The sequence below is a fragment of the Myxocyprinus asiaticus genome, chromosome 30 (genome assembly GCF_019703515.2).
Source record: "Myxocyprinus asiaticus isolate MX2 ecotype Aquarium Trade chromosome 30, UBuf_Myxa_2, whole genome shotgun sequence".
Taxonomy (NCBI): domain Eukaryota; kingdom Metazoa; phylum Chordata; class Actinopteri; order Cypriniformes; family Catostomidae; genus Myxocyprinus; species Myxocyprinus asiaticus.
In genome coordinates this window covers 17,164,118-17,182,263 of record NC_059373.1, presented here as the reverse complement: position 1 = coordinate 17,182,263, position 18,146 = coordinate 17,164,118, and the positions used below count along the sequence as shown (strand labels likewise).

Genomic DNA, 18,146 nt, shown 5'->3' with positions numbered 1-18,146 from the left:
AAAAAGGGAGAATTCTATGCAGATATGAAATCTCAATACAGATATGAGATGTGATGTATGAGATTCACAATCCTGTTACAGCCCTTACACAGAGCATAAACATTACTACAGTGTGTAACTGTAAGTAAACTCAAGTTGATTTTCTTATAGAGTTTCTTAATTTATTTTTTAAAAAGTTATTAAGGCATTAGACCTAGTATCCAACTAGAACCTACTAGTGCCTAACATACTTAACACATACACTATAAATGGTGTAAAGTATGTCCATTAGGAAATGGTTTACTGAGTCTGGTGTAGCCCTGGAAAAAGCACAGACCTGAAACCCACTGAACAATTTTAGTATGAATTGGAATGCCGACTGAGAGCCAGACCCCATCACCCAACATCCATGTCTGACCTTACTGATGTTCTTTAAAACCACACAGTCATGTTCAAACATCTAATGGAAAGCCTTCGCAGGAGAGTAGAAGCTGTTATAGCAAGAAAGGTGGATTAATTCACATAGCTTCAAACTTAAATCTTGAACAAGCACATTTGGGTGTGGTGTTTGGGTGTCAACATACTTTTGTCTGCTTAAACACAGAATCTCTGAATGGATTTTGTCCAGGAACAACAACATATTGCCACCACAATGGCTCACAGAGCCTTTCCATAGGCTTAGGAAGACATATTACACCACTCAAACGAGAGACAAAGAAACATATACTTACACACACAGACCGCATTCAGACAATGACTGAGTGGGATTCACATCGTCACATAGTCTTCCTGAGGGTTAGGACAGATGTTACCCTGACACAGGCTGAAAACATATGCAGCCCTGTGGCACAGCTCTGTATGGGGCTCACAGCAATGCTCTGGTTGTACTAAATAGAACTGAACAAAGGATACCTTCACACACACCTAGCCACTCAGACAATATGAGTCAGGTACTCTTCAATTATTAACTGCCAATCACTGCTATCATCCTTTTATGTCATCTTTGGATAATGTCAATCAGAAATTCTAATAATATAATAACCCCTTATAATTCTGATTGGAAATCAGGCCATTATGACAAATTGCCAAGTAATACAACCACTAAAGCAGGATACATTTTTGAAGACAAAATTACTTTTCCAAAATCAAATGATTTTAAGACATCATTGGCACACTCCTGACGTAATGGCGGCAATTACGCTACCCTCTAAAATACCTTAAATTAGACAAATGTGAAGACAGCATCACATGTATCCATCACAACCTTCTCAGAAATCTGGTGGAAGAAGTCAGAGACAATTCATTTTCATACTGAAAAGTTTAAGTTATCTTTAAAAATAGTTCACTCTAATTAAAAATTGACCTTTTCACACAATATTCAAATTGTCACTCAACCATATACATAAATGCAACAGTGGGTGAAAGTCTTGGGTGCGGTTCCAAGCAACATAGCAGTATGACAATTACAATAAACATCTGATTTACACATAACACAGTTTACACAAAATAAGAAGACTGTATACAATATATATATATATATATATATATATATATATATATATATATATATATATATATAACATACAATATACAGTATACACAAAATAAGACTGTATACAAAAAATGCACTGTACCTCCCCCCATGTAATCAGTGGAAATAAATATAAAGTGTTGTGTTGACATTCAGCTGTCGGTTGATAGTCAGTTGCCAGTGTTTTATTAAGAGAAGTATAAAATGTGAGTCCAGTCTGAGGCTAATAAAGTGCGGTGCTGATATATGTATCGTGATCAATCAAGAGTTCAAAAGTCTGATTGCTTGGGGGAAGAAGCTGTCATGAAGTTGACTGGTGCAGGTCCTGATGCTGTGATACCGCCTGCCTGATGGTAGCAGTGAGTCTCTGATGATCCTCCTTGCTTTTTTCACACACCGCCTGGTATAGATGTCCTGGAGGGAGGGAAGCTCACCTCCGATGATGTATCTGGCAGTTCGCATCACCCTTTGCAGGGCTTTGCGGTTGAGGGCGGTGATGTTGCCGTACCAGGCAGTGATGGAGCCAGTCAGGATGCTCTCTACAGTGCAGGTGTAGAACTGTGTGAGGATGTGGTGGTTCATTCCAAACGTCCTCAGCTGTCTCAGGAAGAAGAGGCGCTGGTGAGCCTTCTTCACAATGGCCTCAATGTGGACCATGTGAGTGCCTCAGTGATGTGGACACCGAGGAACTTGAAGCCGCTGACTCTCTCCAGCAGTGCTCCATTGATGGTGATGGGTCTTTGTTCTCTGTCTTTTCTCCTGAAGTCCACCACAAGCTCCTTGGTCTTGCTGACTTTGAGGGAGAGGTTGTGCTCCTGACACCAGTGTGTCAGTGTGTGCACCTCCTCTCTGTAGGCTGTTTCATCACTGTCAGTGATCAGACCTACCACCGTCATATCATAAGCAAACTTAATGATGGCATTGGAGCTATGTGTTGCCACACACATTGTGTGTACAGGGAATACAGGAGTGGGCTGAGAACACAGCCCTGCGGGGCTCCAGTGTTGAGGGTCCGTGATGAGGAGATGTTGCTGCCCATTCTAACCACCTGGCGTCTGCTTGACAGGAAGTCCAGGATCCAGCTGCACAGGGAGATGTTTAAGCCCAGAGCCTGGAGTTTCTCATCAAGCTTGGAGAGCACTATGGTGTTGAATGCTGAGCTGTAGTCTACAAACAGCATTTTCACATATGTGTTCCTTTTTTCCAGGTGGGAGAGAGCAGTGTGTAGTGTAGATGCAATGGCATCATCAGTGGAGTGGTTGTTGCGGTATGCAAACTGCAGTGAGTCCAGTGAGGCAGGCAGCACAGAGCAGATGTAATCTCTGATTAGTCTCTCATGTATACTATGTACAGTATTTTTCATGCTTATTAAAGTATCACGGCACTAGCTTAGAAAAAACACCAAACTCAAACAGACCTGCTGCCAATGTAGCGCATCCCAAATTGGCCACTTATGAGGTTCCATTTAAGTAAAGATTCTGTTTAAGGGTGTCGCACACTGGATGTGTCAGGCGGACAACATACAGCGTCCTTAAATTCGAAACCAATGATATCCAAGAATGTACAGTTTTAGGCTAAGGCTTCTGGGGATTATTATTAAATTATTCCAAGTCACTGAGCGCCATTCACATAGTTTTAACATAGCCACTTCAGAAGGCGGACGGCCTATGTAGGCATTAGAAAGCAAGACAGCTCACTAAGTTTTTTTGATAAAGCCAATGATGTACAAATAACAAGAAGCACAGGTTCATTCCAATGTGTCTAACACTGCAGATTTGCAAAGCTTCACAACAACCTTAAGGGCATGTTTGAGATGTGTAGATACTGTCACCAACTCAGTTACAAAAACGGCTGAGGTCTGCAGGGCAAGCACTAAAAAAGTGAATGTGTGTTGATCCCGTGAGTTTGATGTTAAGCCATGCCCGCTAGATATTATCTAAGCATGGGCAAGATATAAGGTCAACTCATTTACTTGTTAGAACAAAGATTATTTGGCTTTTTGAGTGGGCATGCTGCATTCTGAAAGTGTATTTACATTCATTATGGTAAATAACCTCTGATAACCTCACAATGTTGTCATGTTCTGCCACAGTAAAAAAATATATAATTTCTGCTCAAGGCATGACTTGTTTTGCGCTATTATAAACTGCAGGAGTCAACAGCACTCTTTGTAATTGTTATTGTCAGTGTGGCAATGATACCATATTTTTTTTGCAATGTGTCTGCACACCAAGAAGTCCATATTCTGCCACGTTCTCCCACAAGGTCATCCCTCCAATCTATTGCATTAACAGCAGGCACCAAGCAGGCAGCAAATGGAACAGAACTGTTTGAAGTCACTTCCGAAAAAGTGACGCTCTGTCGAACATGATATGTGCCACCAGTTACATACAATACAACTCCCTTTTTCAACACCACAGCCACCATAGTCTCTTTAAGAAAGCCAAGCAAAATCCAGCCCAAATACACACACACACACACACACACACACACACACAGCTCTAACTCCTTCCCAGCTATTAAAATGTCAGTGTGGAGGCAAAGCCATGCTGATGCAGGAATATTAAAACTACACTCTCGTCCAGTTTTAAGACGTGAAAGTGAGCCAGGGGGATGACGAGATGCTATGAGCACATGGCACAAACTCTTTGATGCATCTTCACTGAAAAAACCTAATGCAAATGTGACACTCATTTTCGAAAACTTCAGCTGAGGCTCTGCGGAAAAGAGACTTGCAATAGGTGTTCTTTGAGTATAATCCACAGCTTAGTCTGAAGAGTGGAGCTGAACACACGAAGAGCAGTGGTAGATGCAGACTGACTCATGTACACTGAGCACTGCAGCATTTCTTGCTTACTGGCGAGAAGAAAGGGGGAGAGTAGTCAAGATCCGAGAAGTAAATTGGGTGGGAAGTTCTAGTATATCCAGACAGGTCTTGCTGGAATAGTGATAAGATGGGTTAAAAGTATCAGAAAAAATTTCTAAATTGTCTAGCTGTCAGACATGTTCTACAGCAACAAAAAAAAAAAAAAAAAAAAAAAAAAAAAAAAAAAAAGTAAGCTGACTGGCAAAGAAACAATGGCATACAGTGTTGGCATATAATTTTAACACTTGCCAAGTGCCAAATGTGAGTAAAAAGAGGCGTTCGAGAGACAATAAAGCAGAGTTGCTCGCCAGTTTACTGGCAACTTTATTCGGAAGTTAGAACCGCCACATTACATAGTTTAAGAACCATAAACAAGAGATTATAAAAATAATTCATCCAATATCAAAAACTTCTATAAAAATAGTTCACACTAATTCAAAATTGACTATTTTACATAATATTATGCTTATTAGAGTAACACAGCACTAGTTTAGCACCATACTAACAGTGGGGCAAGGGGCAGTGGTGGCTCAGTGCTTAAGGCTCTGGGTTACTGATCAGAAGGTTGGGGGTTCAAGCCCCAGCACTGCTAAGATGCCACTGTTGGGCCCTTGAGCAAGGCCCTTGACCCTATCTGCTCCAGGGACACTGTATCATGGCTGACCCTGTACTCTGACCCCAGCTTGGCTGGGATATGTGGAAAAAAAGAATTTCACTGCAAATGTGTGATAAATAAATAATAATATTTAATTAACAGCAAACTCTGTTTTTTCCCCAAAGAAATCAAAGACATACATTCTAAAGACATTCAAGAAAAAAAAAAAAAAAAAAAAAATCTGTCACAACTTGCACATCTCCTTTTTACCTTCAAAAGTCCATGTAGTGACATACTGTATATGTGGAATATTCCTCACATTAAGCCAACAAAACAGGTGCTTTAAACTTTAAATATATATTTAAATCTGATCATATAAATATAAACCCTGCATATTTGTGTAATCCTGAATTTATAGACATAAATCCAAATATTTCGTTATAAATACTGAATATGTAGTTATAAACCCTAATATATAAATGTAACTAAATATTTCATTATAAATCCTGAATATATATTTACAAACCTGAATATTGTCTTACTTTGTATAATGAAAGGATTTAAACCAGACTAGAGGTCATTACTGCAATAAATAATCCCAACCACCATAAGGCAATTATTAACAATAATTTGTTTAATTTAAATTTAATTTATTTTTAAACAAACCAAATCTACTCAAGACAAACAGTTTCAAAATAATCAAAAACCCCAGATCTAGTTATGAAGCATTTACAGTCACAGCAAACTTGAGAGTCATAGTACACAGTCTAATTGGACTACAAAAGAGGTAATACTATTGTTTACTAAAGCGTGTCTCAGCTGTCCAACAAGTTAGTTTTTTGATGGATTGACCATAGTACCAGCAGGCACAAGATGAGAGCTGAAAGGCAGATAAAAGCAACTTATCACAGCAGCACAGCAGAAGTAGAGCTGAGAAAGCTGAGCACCATGGGAAAGTGCTGCCCTAAAGGGCCGTGACTAGTTGGCACTAATCTTCAATGGGCTTGGCTGCCTTTATCAGCAGGTGCACTCTCAGGTTCTGGCTCAGCCCACTCAAACAGATGGAGAGTGATGGATACAATGTGTGAGGAACACAGTGACATCCTCCCCTACCCACATGTCCCAGTAAGGAGGTTATTGCAGGGTTGAGTCAGAAGTACAAGCCTGGGTTAGAAGTAGGTCATGGAGGTACTACAAGGGCTGTTAAAGAAGTTGTTTTCATACCAATTAGAACTCGAACTATGGACAAAAGCAAGGCCAGAGAGCTTGCACACAAAAAAGCACAGGAATATCAGCATTAGCTGATTTAACATTTAACATTGCTCTGACTGTTTCCTAATTACAACACACCAGGTGGGCTGGGAGTTAGAATCCCACTGCCGACTTGAGGGGGAAATGCATCATCTTTTGTTTAACTGTTTAAAAAATAATAATAATAATAATAATATAATAATTATATATATATATATATTGTTTCTCTCTCTGTGGCATTGAGTGTTTGTTTCATCTATATAGATAATTGAAGCACAGTGCGTTTTTATTCCTGTAGCTCAATTAGTAGAGCAATGCACAAGCAATGGCAATGTTATGGGTTTGATTCCCAGGAACACATAAACTGATTATATGTATTTTACATTTGCTTTGACAAGTCACTTTGGATAATAAAAGTCTGCCGAATGTGTAAATATAGAATTACCTGTATGTAATCTTGTAAAACGCAGCAGATTTTTGTTCAAGATCAACATCAAACAATGGAATTTATTCCTGATATCTCAAGTATATCAGATTCGTTGGCTTCTGTCTCATTTCTTGGCCAAGATCTGTGTCATCTTTGACACAATCGATCAATTATCTCATCACGTAGTGCATCAGGTTTTTTTCTTTTCTTTTTCTTTTCTTAACCACTGCGTAATCTGCAACAGGCAGTTTTTCAAACTGACAAAGTCAGACAAGTAAAGATTTTCAATTGAACTGTGCTTCTCATTTTGCACCCTGAGGGCAAACAATCTTTATGGGATGGCAGCAATTAGCATGCACAGAATGTAATTAATTCTGTAAGGCTTTTGTGTCGGCACACGACCTCAGATCTGAAGGACTGAGAGGGACAGTCTTTGAAGTCTCAAGGAGTGTGCAGGAATGTCTTGCCTCATACTAGCTAAACCTGCGAGATTTACCGTCATGAAGGATTTCAACTTTTCTAAAAGTGGCAGTTAAACAGTATGTCACGATATTCAATCACAACTGATGAAAGAGTGATTTTTTTATATTTATATTGTTCTTAAGTAAATATTCATGACAAATAAAAATAAATGTGTTTGTGGCACATTTAAGATGTAAACATGCTGGTAGCTATTTTCTGTAGATGTTAAATGCAATTGTGTCTGCGCTATAAATCTACAGTTCTTAATTACTTCAGGCTCAATTCATGTCAAGCACTTAGATGTATACGACATCAGCATCTGGTACTGTACTAATTGCTTGTTAAAAAAACACAAAAAAACAAAACAAAAAAACATTGAGGTATTTTCTTAGCAATAAATGAGCTCATTTATAAATACAAACGTGAAAGATGAGATTTAGATTACACCACATTGTCATTTTGAGAAGAAATGAGTAGATTGTCTTATTTTCACTTTACACAATTGAGTTTTGAAATGACAAAGGTGCAGTCAATAGGATGAGAACTTTACAATAAAAAAATAAAACATTTCATAGACAAGCTTTGACAGTGTTCTTTAAAATGGAAAGCCGGCTAATGGATTAGAAAGCAAGAACTCTGGAGAAATCATTGATCTGAAAATAAAGGGAGGCAACTCTGACACATTCTTCCCTAATCTTTTGCAATTCTTCTTGCCTCCAAAAGAGCTTTTAAGACATACCACATCAGACACTCAGATGGGAGACTTGATTATTGAGAGAAAAGGTCTTTACCCACACTCACAGATTAGATGCTCTTTATCACCTGCGGATTCAATTAAAAAGTAAACAATGGAGCTGTGGAGCAGTATGATGCGGATGCTCCCAGTCCCACCTGCTGTCTGAGTCTGGCGCTCACAGACACAGCAGATTTATATTTTTGTGTTAGACAAAATAAAGGGATCATCAAGGATAGAGTAAAGAACGTTTAGTGCTTGGCTGGTACTTTGGAGGTTCGTCTCAGGATTTTTTCATCCATCATAATCAACCCTGATCCCGACCTTGAAGTATTTCTGAAAAACAGGTTTGATCTACTACTCAAGGTCTACTCAACAGTCATGAATTATAACAGTACTACGTCTGGCATGTCCTGACTTCAAGTAAATTTGATATGACTAATTTGAGTAAATCAAGTAAGTTCAGCATATATTTGTGTACATTAGCTGGGGGATGGTAATGCCCGGCATGGTGTATCTTGGTAAAAAATCTGGCCTGGACACCAAAAGGTTGCATGTTTGAACCTGAGTTGTGATCTTTAGGTATCACTATTGTGCCCTTAAGCAAGACCCTTAACCCCTGGTTGCTCCAGGGAGCTGCTCTGTAATGGAGAATCAATCAATTCTAGTATACAGTATCTGTTCAAATAATCTATAACAGTGGCGAAAATCTGTTCTGATAGGGTCGCAGTGAGAAAAACAATGCTAAATGCAAATAATACAATGCAGCTCACCATATAATCATATATAGTTAGGATAGCAAAAATAAAAAGGCTTATCAACTTTTATAAGAGGGGTAATAACTCTTTCTGTTGTTGATGTCAAAAATCGGGTCAATCAAACTCTACAATCAAACTCTACAGTATTTTGGTACAAATTCATCTGTCACAACATAGAAGTTAGCCACATAACAGATACCATATGTACCAACATGGACAGGTTGCTTGATATGCCCTCATTGAGCGCACTTAGCCGACATTGTGTGTGGTCAAGTAAAAGCCTTAAAAAGTTTTCCTTTATCAGGGTAAGGTCATTTAAGAAAATACCAATAGACACACATTGATTTTTGTCCACTGCCTTGGTTCACTCTGCATGGAAACACACTGGCATTCGTAGTGGCTTATCTTATGAACGCAAGTGTTGTGTGCATGTTTGTTAATGTTTTGACATCAAAAGCAGAGAATAACTCAAATTTCAAGTAAACACGGTTTTCTTGAGTTGTCCTATTTTTGGAATAAATTGATTTTTGGTAGCTATCAGCAAATTGGTGTTCATTTACAGGGCTGTACCTAGCAAAGGTGGGGTCCATGGTGAGGTAGTTTTGCTTTAGGAACTCTCAGTCCTAAAGCAAAACCAGCTGAGAACCACTGATCTATAACATTATTGAAACCTGAAACTCTGCCACCATCTAGACACAGTGAAAAGTGATATCAACCATCGATCCATCATTCATGAGACCTTGCTTTAATAATGCAAACACATCTCCAGTAAAACCCAGTCAAATTGTCGGTCATCAACAGCGCATTCTCAAAACACTCACAAGCTGCAGATGGCAAGTTACAATTTGGGTTATTAAACATCTTCCTATTAAGTCACTGTTAATTAGGGTAATGTGTAAAAGGCAGTCTGTTGTCACTCAAAATGAAGTGACAGGAGACTGAAGGGGTCAGCAGAAAGCTTCTTAATAAAGCAGCATCTCTCCCATTACCACCTGGAAATGATCTTCATCAATAAGCCTGAAGTTAGATGCCAATATAAATGAATACAATTAATTTCAACCTGAAAATATGCTTGGAGGAGCCATGCATGTTAAGCAAGTGGTGGAAAGTCATTAGTGAGGATATTAAATATTTCAGGCTAACAGGAAAGCGTTGAAAAGGAAATGCAATATGGAGGCAAAGAACAATGACTTCCTGGGACCTTTGGCAACAGTGCAAATCTGCCTGATTATGTCAAATGTGCTCATATGCAGCAGTATATTCATTAAACATCATGCAGATGAAAGAAAAAGAATTATCCTACTCCAGAGGATAGGTTATGTTTGGGTGTGAGCAGAGGGGTGAGAAAGATCGCTCGAGGTGTTTGCCTTAAACTGTCTGCACCCTATCTGTTTCACCACTTGTCATGTTAGCACGACACAATAATCTGTAAATCCTTCATGGAAACAGATATTTATGTAAAATAAATCAATCTAGCATTCTGGATTCCTGGGGTCAGCACAGAACACAGCTAAGGTTCCCTGCTGGTTTGGATGCAAGGGTGAGATGGGCTGGCAGTAAAGTCTCATTGCTTATGCGCCATGAGCAGTGTTTGCACTGTATAAAATATTTTTATCACAAAGCACCCTTTTCACATTTACTGGTTTGGAACATGGGAGTAAACTATTGCAAGGTAAACTGTAGAAAATATTATTTCTAGGTTAATAAAAACATCCATTAATATGTTTCCACAAATTTACAAAAGAGTAAAAAATATAGAGTTGTGGGTCATGGGAGTCAGAAATGAGAACAATATCAAATGCAGTCACTCCTTCAGCAGCTGTATTTGAAACCCCATTATAGTATTTATTTTTTCACACCAAATACTTTGTTATAAGTTTACAAAACATTGACAAATAATTTACTGAATTTACACTGCCAAATAAGGCAGAATTATATCATGACAGTCTGTAAAAAGGGTCCATTGGGCCCTTGCATGAATTCCTATGACATTTTAACCCATCTAGGGCCCCAAAGAGAATTTGATTAGTAACCCTTTGCATGAAATATTATATCACAAAGGGTAAAATAAATAAATACATCTTAATATTACCCAAATAATGTATTTTGGGAGAGTTTCAATTTTTTTCACTGTACTGTACACTATGCATTTGCTATTCAATAGGCAAAAAATATTTCCTTTTAACCTGCAACAATTTTTCTTTAAATAAAATACAATAAAATAACATCCTAAAATAAATTATGATCTCTGCCTGAATACAAAATATTAGAGACTGTGTATATGAGATGTTTGACAGTATATGACAGAGATGTTTGAAGGACTGAAAAAAGGCTGCATGCGCATAGGCACACACATGCATACCACGCATTGGGGGTTAATATGTGAATGTACTTTCTATGGCAAAAGGATTTTTCAACAGAATTAAATGAAAATAATTTTATTGTCCTGATCTCAGTGAGAAATGTAAACTTGAGGGCCACAGAGAAAGGAAAACACAGCAAATCACTGTCTGCTTACATTTCCCTTTTAGTTTGGTATACATTTTTAATAAAGATAGCATACATCATTAATAGTAAAGTACAATACAATATTCATATACTGAATGAAAACCACTAAACCGAGAAAGTCTCTGAGGCCCTGTACACGTACAAGAGCTGCTCCTTTTGGAGTGGAGCAGAAGATTTGGATGTAGCTAGAGATGTTCCGCTACAATTTTCTTTGAGAACGAGTACAAGTACCAATACAGAGTCCGATACCTGTTTTATGCTCATAATAGTGTTTTCCATGTATGAGCCAAGGATCTCTAAAGGTATGAGCAGTTTGTGTCTCTATGCCTGCACAACACCGGCTCCACACATTAACAAGCACTCACATTTAAAAACACTGCACATGCAAACTATCTATTTATCTCATTAAATCACAGCTTTTACTGTTAAATAATCTCACTAGGACATGACATGATTTTAATCTGTGTGCTGAATGTTTACATAATGGCATTCATACGTCAGATGGTATTGTTTTTTGGTATCGGAGCATTTTTACAAGTACAAGTACGTGAGCGTGGTATCGGACCCGATTACTTTACCAGTATCGGTATTGGTGCATCCCTAGTTGTAGCTTAAGAGACCTTCTTGAGATTTTCAGAGCCAGCATGGATGTTGTAAGATGTACTTTACCTGCTCTAGCCTTCAAGTGAACAATGGCTCCAGGCATGTGTTTACAACAGCAGGAGTAGAATTGCTGACTTCCTCTCAGAGAAGCAAGTTTCCCTGGTGACAGAGTAGTGTCTTTGAAATAAACATATACTACACCCACACTGTGATTAGATACCTGTCTATTTGTCAAGGTCTGAAAAGTAGAGTCTGAAATCCTTCAGGAAACATTCTTAAGTTACTTCAGCTTTTTGTGCATATTTTTTCCTTCCGTCGTCTGTTTTTAAACATATGCAAAAGATGTACATTTGAAGTCAGAAGTTTACATACACCTTAGCCAAATACATTTCAACTGAAATGTCAGAATAATAGTAGAGAGAATGATTTATTTAAGCTTTTATTTCTTTCATCACATTTCCAGTGGGTCAGAAGTTTACAGTAGAATTGCCTTTAAATTGTTTAACTTGGGTCGAACGTTTTAAGTAACCTTCCACAAGCTTCTCACAATAATTTGCTGGAATTTTGGCCCATTCCTTCAGACTGAACTGGTGTAACTGAGTCCGGTTTGTAGGCCTCCTTGCTCACACACGCTTTTCAGTTCTGCCCAAAAATGTTCTATTGGACTGAGGTCAGGGCTTTGTGATGGCCACTCCAGTACCTTGACTTTGTTGTCCTTAAGCCATTTTGCCACAACTTTGGAGGTAAGCTTTGGGTCATTGTCCATTTGGAAGACCCATTTGTGACTGAGCTTTCTCTTCCTGGCTGATGTCTTCAGATGTTGCTTCAATATATCCACATAATTTTCCTTCCTCATGATTCCATATATTTTGTGAAGTGCACCAGTCATTCCTGCAGCAAAGCACCCCCACAGCATGATGCTGCCACCCCCATGCTTCACGGTTGGGATGGTGTTCTTCGGCTTGCCTTTTTTTTCCAAACATAATGATAGTAATTATGGCCAAACAGTTAGTTTTTTTGTTTTATTAGACCAGAGGACATTTCTCCAGAAAGTAAGATCTTTGTCCCCATGTGCACTTGCAAACTGTAGTCTGGCTTTTTTATGGCGGTTTTGGTGCAGTGACTTCTTCCTTGCTGAGCAGCCTTTCAGGTTATGTCGATATAGGACTCGTTTTACTGTAGATATATAAATACTTGTCTACACGTTTCCTCCAGCATCTTCATAAGGTCCTTTGCTGTAGTTCTGTGATTGATTTGCACTTTTCACACCAAACTACGTTCATCTCTAGGAGACAGAATGCGTCTCCTTCCAGAGCGGTATGATGGCTGCGTGGTCCCATGGTGTTTATACTTGCATACTATTGTTTGTACAGATGAACATGGTACCTTCAGGCAATTGGAAATTGCTCCCAAGGATGAACCAGACTTGTGGAGGTCCACATTTCTTTTTTTTCTGAGGTCTTCTGAGGGCTGATTTCTTTTGATTTTCCCATGATGTCAAGCAAAAAGGCACTGAGTTTGAAGGTAGGCCTTAATATACATCCACAGGTACATCTCCAATTCAATACACCTATCACAAGGTAATTGGCTAACTGTCTAAAGGCTTGACATTATTTTCTTGAATTTTCCAAGCTGCTAAAAGGCACAGTTAACTGAGTGTATGTAAACTTCTGAATATATATGAATTGTGATATAGTCAATTAAAAGTGAAACAATCTGTCTGTAAACAATTGTTAGAAAAATTACTCATGTCATGCACAAAGTTGATGTCCTAAACAACTTGCCAAAACTATAGCTTGCTAATATTAAATCTGTGGAGTGGTTAAAAAATGAGTTTTAATGACTTGTATAGTGTATGTAAACTTCTGACTTCAAATGTAAGTATAGGCCTGAGCTGTGTTTCCCAAAATGCATCGTAAGCCTAAACTGGTGCCAATGGTCTCAACAATCAACTTAAGCTTGTGATGCTTATTGTTGCATACAGAAAATTACTCTTTCACCGTCGATAAGGACTCCATCCCCACAGGAAACTGGTCATGATGTATCACAGCAGCTAAAATAATGATGCAACATTTCTTTTTAAAACATTCAGATATAAGTGCTGAAGAACAACATGCGATTAACCTGGAAATAACAGGTCTGGAGCAGTGTATGGACGTTATCAGCAAATAAACTAAAACGGATCATATCACGAGGAATCAAACTTTCCTCAATCTTTTGAGACAAGGGTTCATTGCATTGTGCAAAGATACTGTAAACTTTTAGAACTCAAATCTTTGTTCAGCTATTCAAAAAGGCCATCTAGTAAAACTAAACTGCAAAATAAATAAATAAAAAAACGGCTCATTTCAAAATCCTTTCAGATGTCAGATCGGCTTCAGATCAGAATCAGAATTCTGATGTCAGAAACACAAAACATGAACACATGGCCACCCACATCAACATGTCAATGACAAGTTTCTGATCAATTTGCTGTCTAGATTCTTGGCCTGTCCAGTTACAGTGAAAAAAAAGAAAGACCAAAATCTCCAAAACTTGTCATCAAGATTATTTTTCAATAACATGTTTCAAATCAGCAATAAAAAAACCTGACCATAAATTAAACTTTTTATTGTTATTATTATTATTTATCTCAAATCACTCAAAACACTTTATTTTTCATCAAGCTAATGCACATGTTCCAGAGTAAACAAACAGGCAATGTCTCTATAAAAACAGTGAATGGCTTTTTCTTTTTTTTTCTTTTTTTATTGTAAGGTGGGACTTCCATTCCTACAGCCATCATATTGAGCTTTATGATTTATCCAGTTACTTTACCTATGAGAGGTCTGTCTCCTCCCCTTTATCCTGTCTCCCAGAATCTACTGTGCACTCATTCAAAGGAACAAAAATGGCAATGCCCACATATGAGCTGACCCTTCTCCATACGGAATGTTGAGTTTTTGAGTTTATTGTGCTGCTAACATCTAGCTGAACTCACTGCTACAGCAACTCATATAAAATAGATTACATAAATGTTTGATGAAAATTGCAGGAATTAATTTATAGTTGCCCACGCAGTGATCTTGAAGAGGCCAAGATGTGTGAAAGATGTGTGTGAGTCACTGTCGCAGTAGTGAATAATGTATCCATGACCTAGAGACATTCCCATTCATATCTACTTTATTGATAATATTATTGCCATTGAAGTTGCAACTCCTCATCCCCCATCCGCCAATGTTGAATCACTAAGATCATTATCCATCATACCAGGAACTTCTAAGTTATGAGCACTATAGTTGTTTGCAGTGCAACTAGATAGAAATACACTGTCAGTTTCATAGTGAAACAAGGACATTGTCCTGACAACCAATGGCCAGAGAATAGAGTATATGATTCCAAAGCATTACAAAAATGTTTTTGTAAAGACTGTTTCAGGCATAATATGCCTCAAAACATTCAATATAGTCCCTGCTGGAAAAAGCAACTTTGGCAGGTAGCTGTGTTTTGGAACATGGTAACTGGTATCATGGTCTCAGCTAGTCATTAGCTGGTCATGTTTAACATGGTGTGTAAAATGACTTGCTCAAAGCTAAGTCGCTCTCTCTCTCTCTCTATATACATTGCATGTACAAAGCTAAATGTACATGCAATATATACAGTATATCTATCTATCTATCTATCTATCTATCTATCTATCTATATATATATATATATATATATATATATATATTGCATGTACATTTATGGATATATGTGTGCATTTATGTGTGTTGGTATATCTTAAAGCATATATTACATATTGAAGACCTCATCTTTGTGAGTCTCATATTAAGACTGCTACACTATTTGTGAACTCAGAAAAGAGAAGGTGTTTTATATTGTTTTACTTTGGTCTTTTAGAAGATAGAAGCAATAAACAGTTTAATAAATTATGGCTAAAAGAGTCCATAATAATCATGAGTCTGTTTCACAGAGATAGCATGACTTTGATAGTATCAAGCAATAAACCCTCTTTAAAAGTTTGCAGCCAAAAATATTTTGGAGTACATCAGTGTTTAGACTTATCTTTCTGAGAAGCTAAAAAGATTTTAAAGACATTTTAAGAAGGTATGCATATTGATGATACCATTAATGACCATAGATTTGAACATTTTCCTCAAACAAGTATGCATGTACGTAAATTCAAGCACAAATTTCCAATTAGTTTGGTGTAGTTAACTATCCTGAATGACAGTTTTACAATTTTTTTTTTTTTTTTTTTTAATTTCTGATAAATTTAGTACTTTTTTCAGCTTAATATGCAGAGATGACAAGAAGTAAGCCAATTGTAGGGTGATTTTGCCGAAAAGTGTCGCTATCAAAACAGTGATCTATTTGTTTGTGCATTCCAACCATCATGAAATGGCAACATCTGCTCAACCAATCCTGTGAGTTTGTTCAACCAATGGCAGATAAGGGAATTTTTCGAGATACTTGTTTGGAAACTTTTTTTTTTTTTTTTTTATATCACAGAAATTACACACTTCACTTTTAAGCCGAATTTAAATATCTTACCAACTAACAATCCCATTTTTAACTTAAGATGGGTAAGAGAGAATATTAGAGTTCACAGTTCTCAAGAAATTGCAGCAGAGAAACAATTGTTCCTGTATTGTTTGATGCAAAAATGAATCAAAGGGAAAGGGAGGCAACCAGCCCTAGACACCAAAACAGCCCTGTAAATGATGCCTCATTCTGACGCAGACTACGTCAAGTGACTCAGTTCAGACAATGAAAGACAAGCAGAGCAGCTCTGCTACACACCAACAAGACGACACTCATCCATCTCCCTGCTACCGACACACTCCCAAAGCTAATATGTGTAGTGTGTGCGCATTTCCTCCCATTTATCCAGCCGCCAAATGCTCTCATAAGAAAAGAAGTTCAAAGCCTTGCTCTGTCATGCAGTTATTAAGTACTATAACCAAAGTTTCACTCTAAATGTTTTTGTAAATTGATTTCATACAGTAGCAAATAACAGATTATTATTATTTATTTTTTTATTATTATTTTTTTTTTCTATTTTTTTTCTTTTTTTTTTTTTCAACTGCACAGAATTTATTTTGGGCATCAGAAAACTAAAGTTTTGCAAACAACAGTTTCCTGGTGAAATTAACAATAAAGGCACTACAACAACTGTGCGTTTTATCCATTTTCACATAAATCATGAGTAAAATAGCTGATTTTGACTTTATAAACCCTATTGGTTAGGTTTAGGTAAAAGTTTTAGGTTAGGCAGGTACGTTTTATTTATTAAAACATGGAACATTCACCTTAAAACCTCATCTGATTACGACACCATTTAATTCGCTTATGGTGCCCCTCTCTGGACATTTCACTGAGAAACTGCAGCGAAACATTTAATGAAGCATGTAATTTAATTTGCAAAAATATTGCCACGGTAATGTAATTTACATGAGATCAGGCTGGGCCATGTACATTCAAAGATTAAATGAAAAATGTATTATAACACATCTTTTGAAGGAGTATAATGCACAAATATTTTATTTCTAATTGTTTATTGACTGGGCACAGTGTGTGTCTTCATGAATGCACCTTAATAAATATGTTCTATTTATTAGCATTGTTGTTTTCATAAAACAAACTTTACAGACTGCAGGCCACCATAAATAAACTGCAAGGCTCACAGCCAAGTAACTGGAAAAAAACAAAACAAAAAATGCATTACATTAAAGAGAGAGACAAAAGTGCATGTGCCCATCACTATGCGTTAGATAGCATGTAGCATTTATGAAATAGAATGTGACACAATGCTCTTCCACTGTATTTTCATGGAAATTAAACAGCGGGTGTCTAAAAGTATGAGTATTCTTTGTTTCGGGCAAGGCCTCCAGCAGTAATTTGATGAGTTTTAATGGGGAGTGATGAGGTCTTTAGTCAGAGTCCACTCCTTCATTGAGATTTAATAAACACAATTATGATTGGCACAGATGGAAGAGTAGTCTTAACTCGCAGAGCTCCTAATTAATGTTCAGACTGTATATTTCACCTGATGTGTGCTGTAATAAATGACAATATAGTTTGACAGGACACACCACAACAAAGAACAGACTGGAAAGTTTACCTTCATAATAAAGTTTAAAGCCATGCGCGCTCACGGCGAAGTCACTGGTGAGTCTCAGGGAGAATACAGACCCAGTGCTCGTGATGGGAGGGGGAATTTGGAAACCTGTTAACCTAAAGAGAGCAAAGAGAGAACAAAGATTAAGTTATAAAATAAAGATCCCATAAACAAACAGTTTAAATTGTACACGTACCATCTTTGCATGTTCACACATATTGCATGTTTAGAAAGTCTCAGTGCTGTTTGTAATTGCTACCCATACGTATTTCTATATTTGTGAACACACAACATTACCCGTCTTTAAACATCTTTAAAGCTGAAATGGCC

General features: G+C 37.5%; 1 protein-coding gene across 2 annotated transcripts in view; it reads right to left on the bottom strand.

Annotated features, from left to right (window-relative positions):
- csmd3b (CUB and Sushi multiple domains 3b) overlaps positions 1 to 18,146 on the bottom strand; it is a 715,228-nt gene that overhangs the window by 474,323 nt on the left and 222,759 nt on the right. For both annotated transcript variants that reach the window (XM_051664389.1, XM_051664390.1), the window contains exon 3: positions 17,820 to 17,932. In XM_051664389.1, the coding sequence (XP_051520349.1) occupies positions 17,820 to 17,932 (113 nt within the window). The remainder of the gene's footprint in view (positions 1 to 17,819; positions 17,933 to 18,146) is intronic.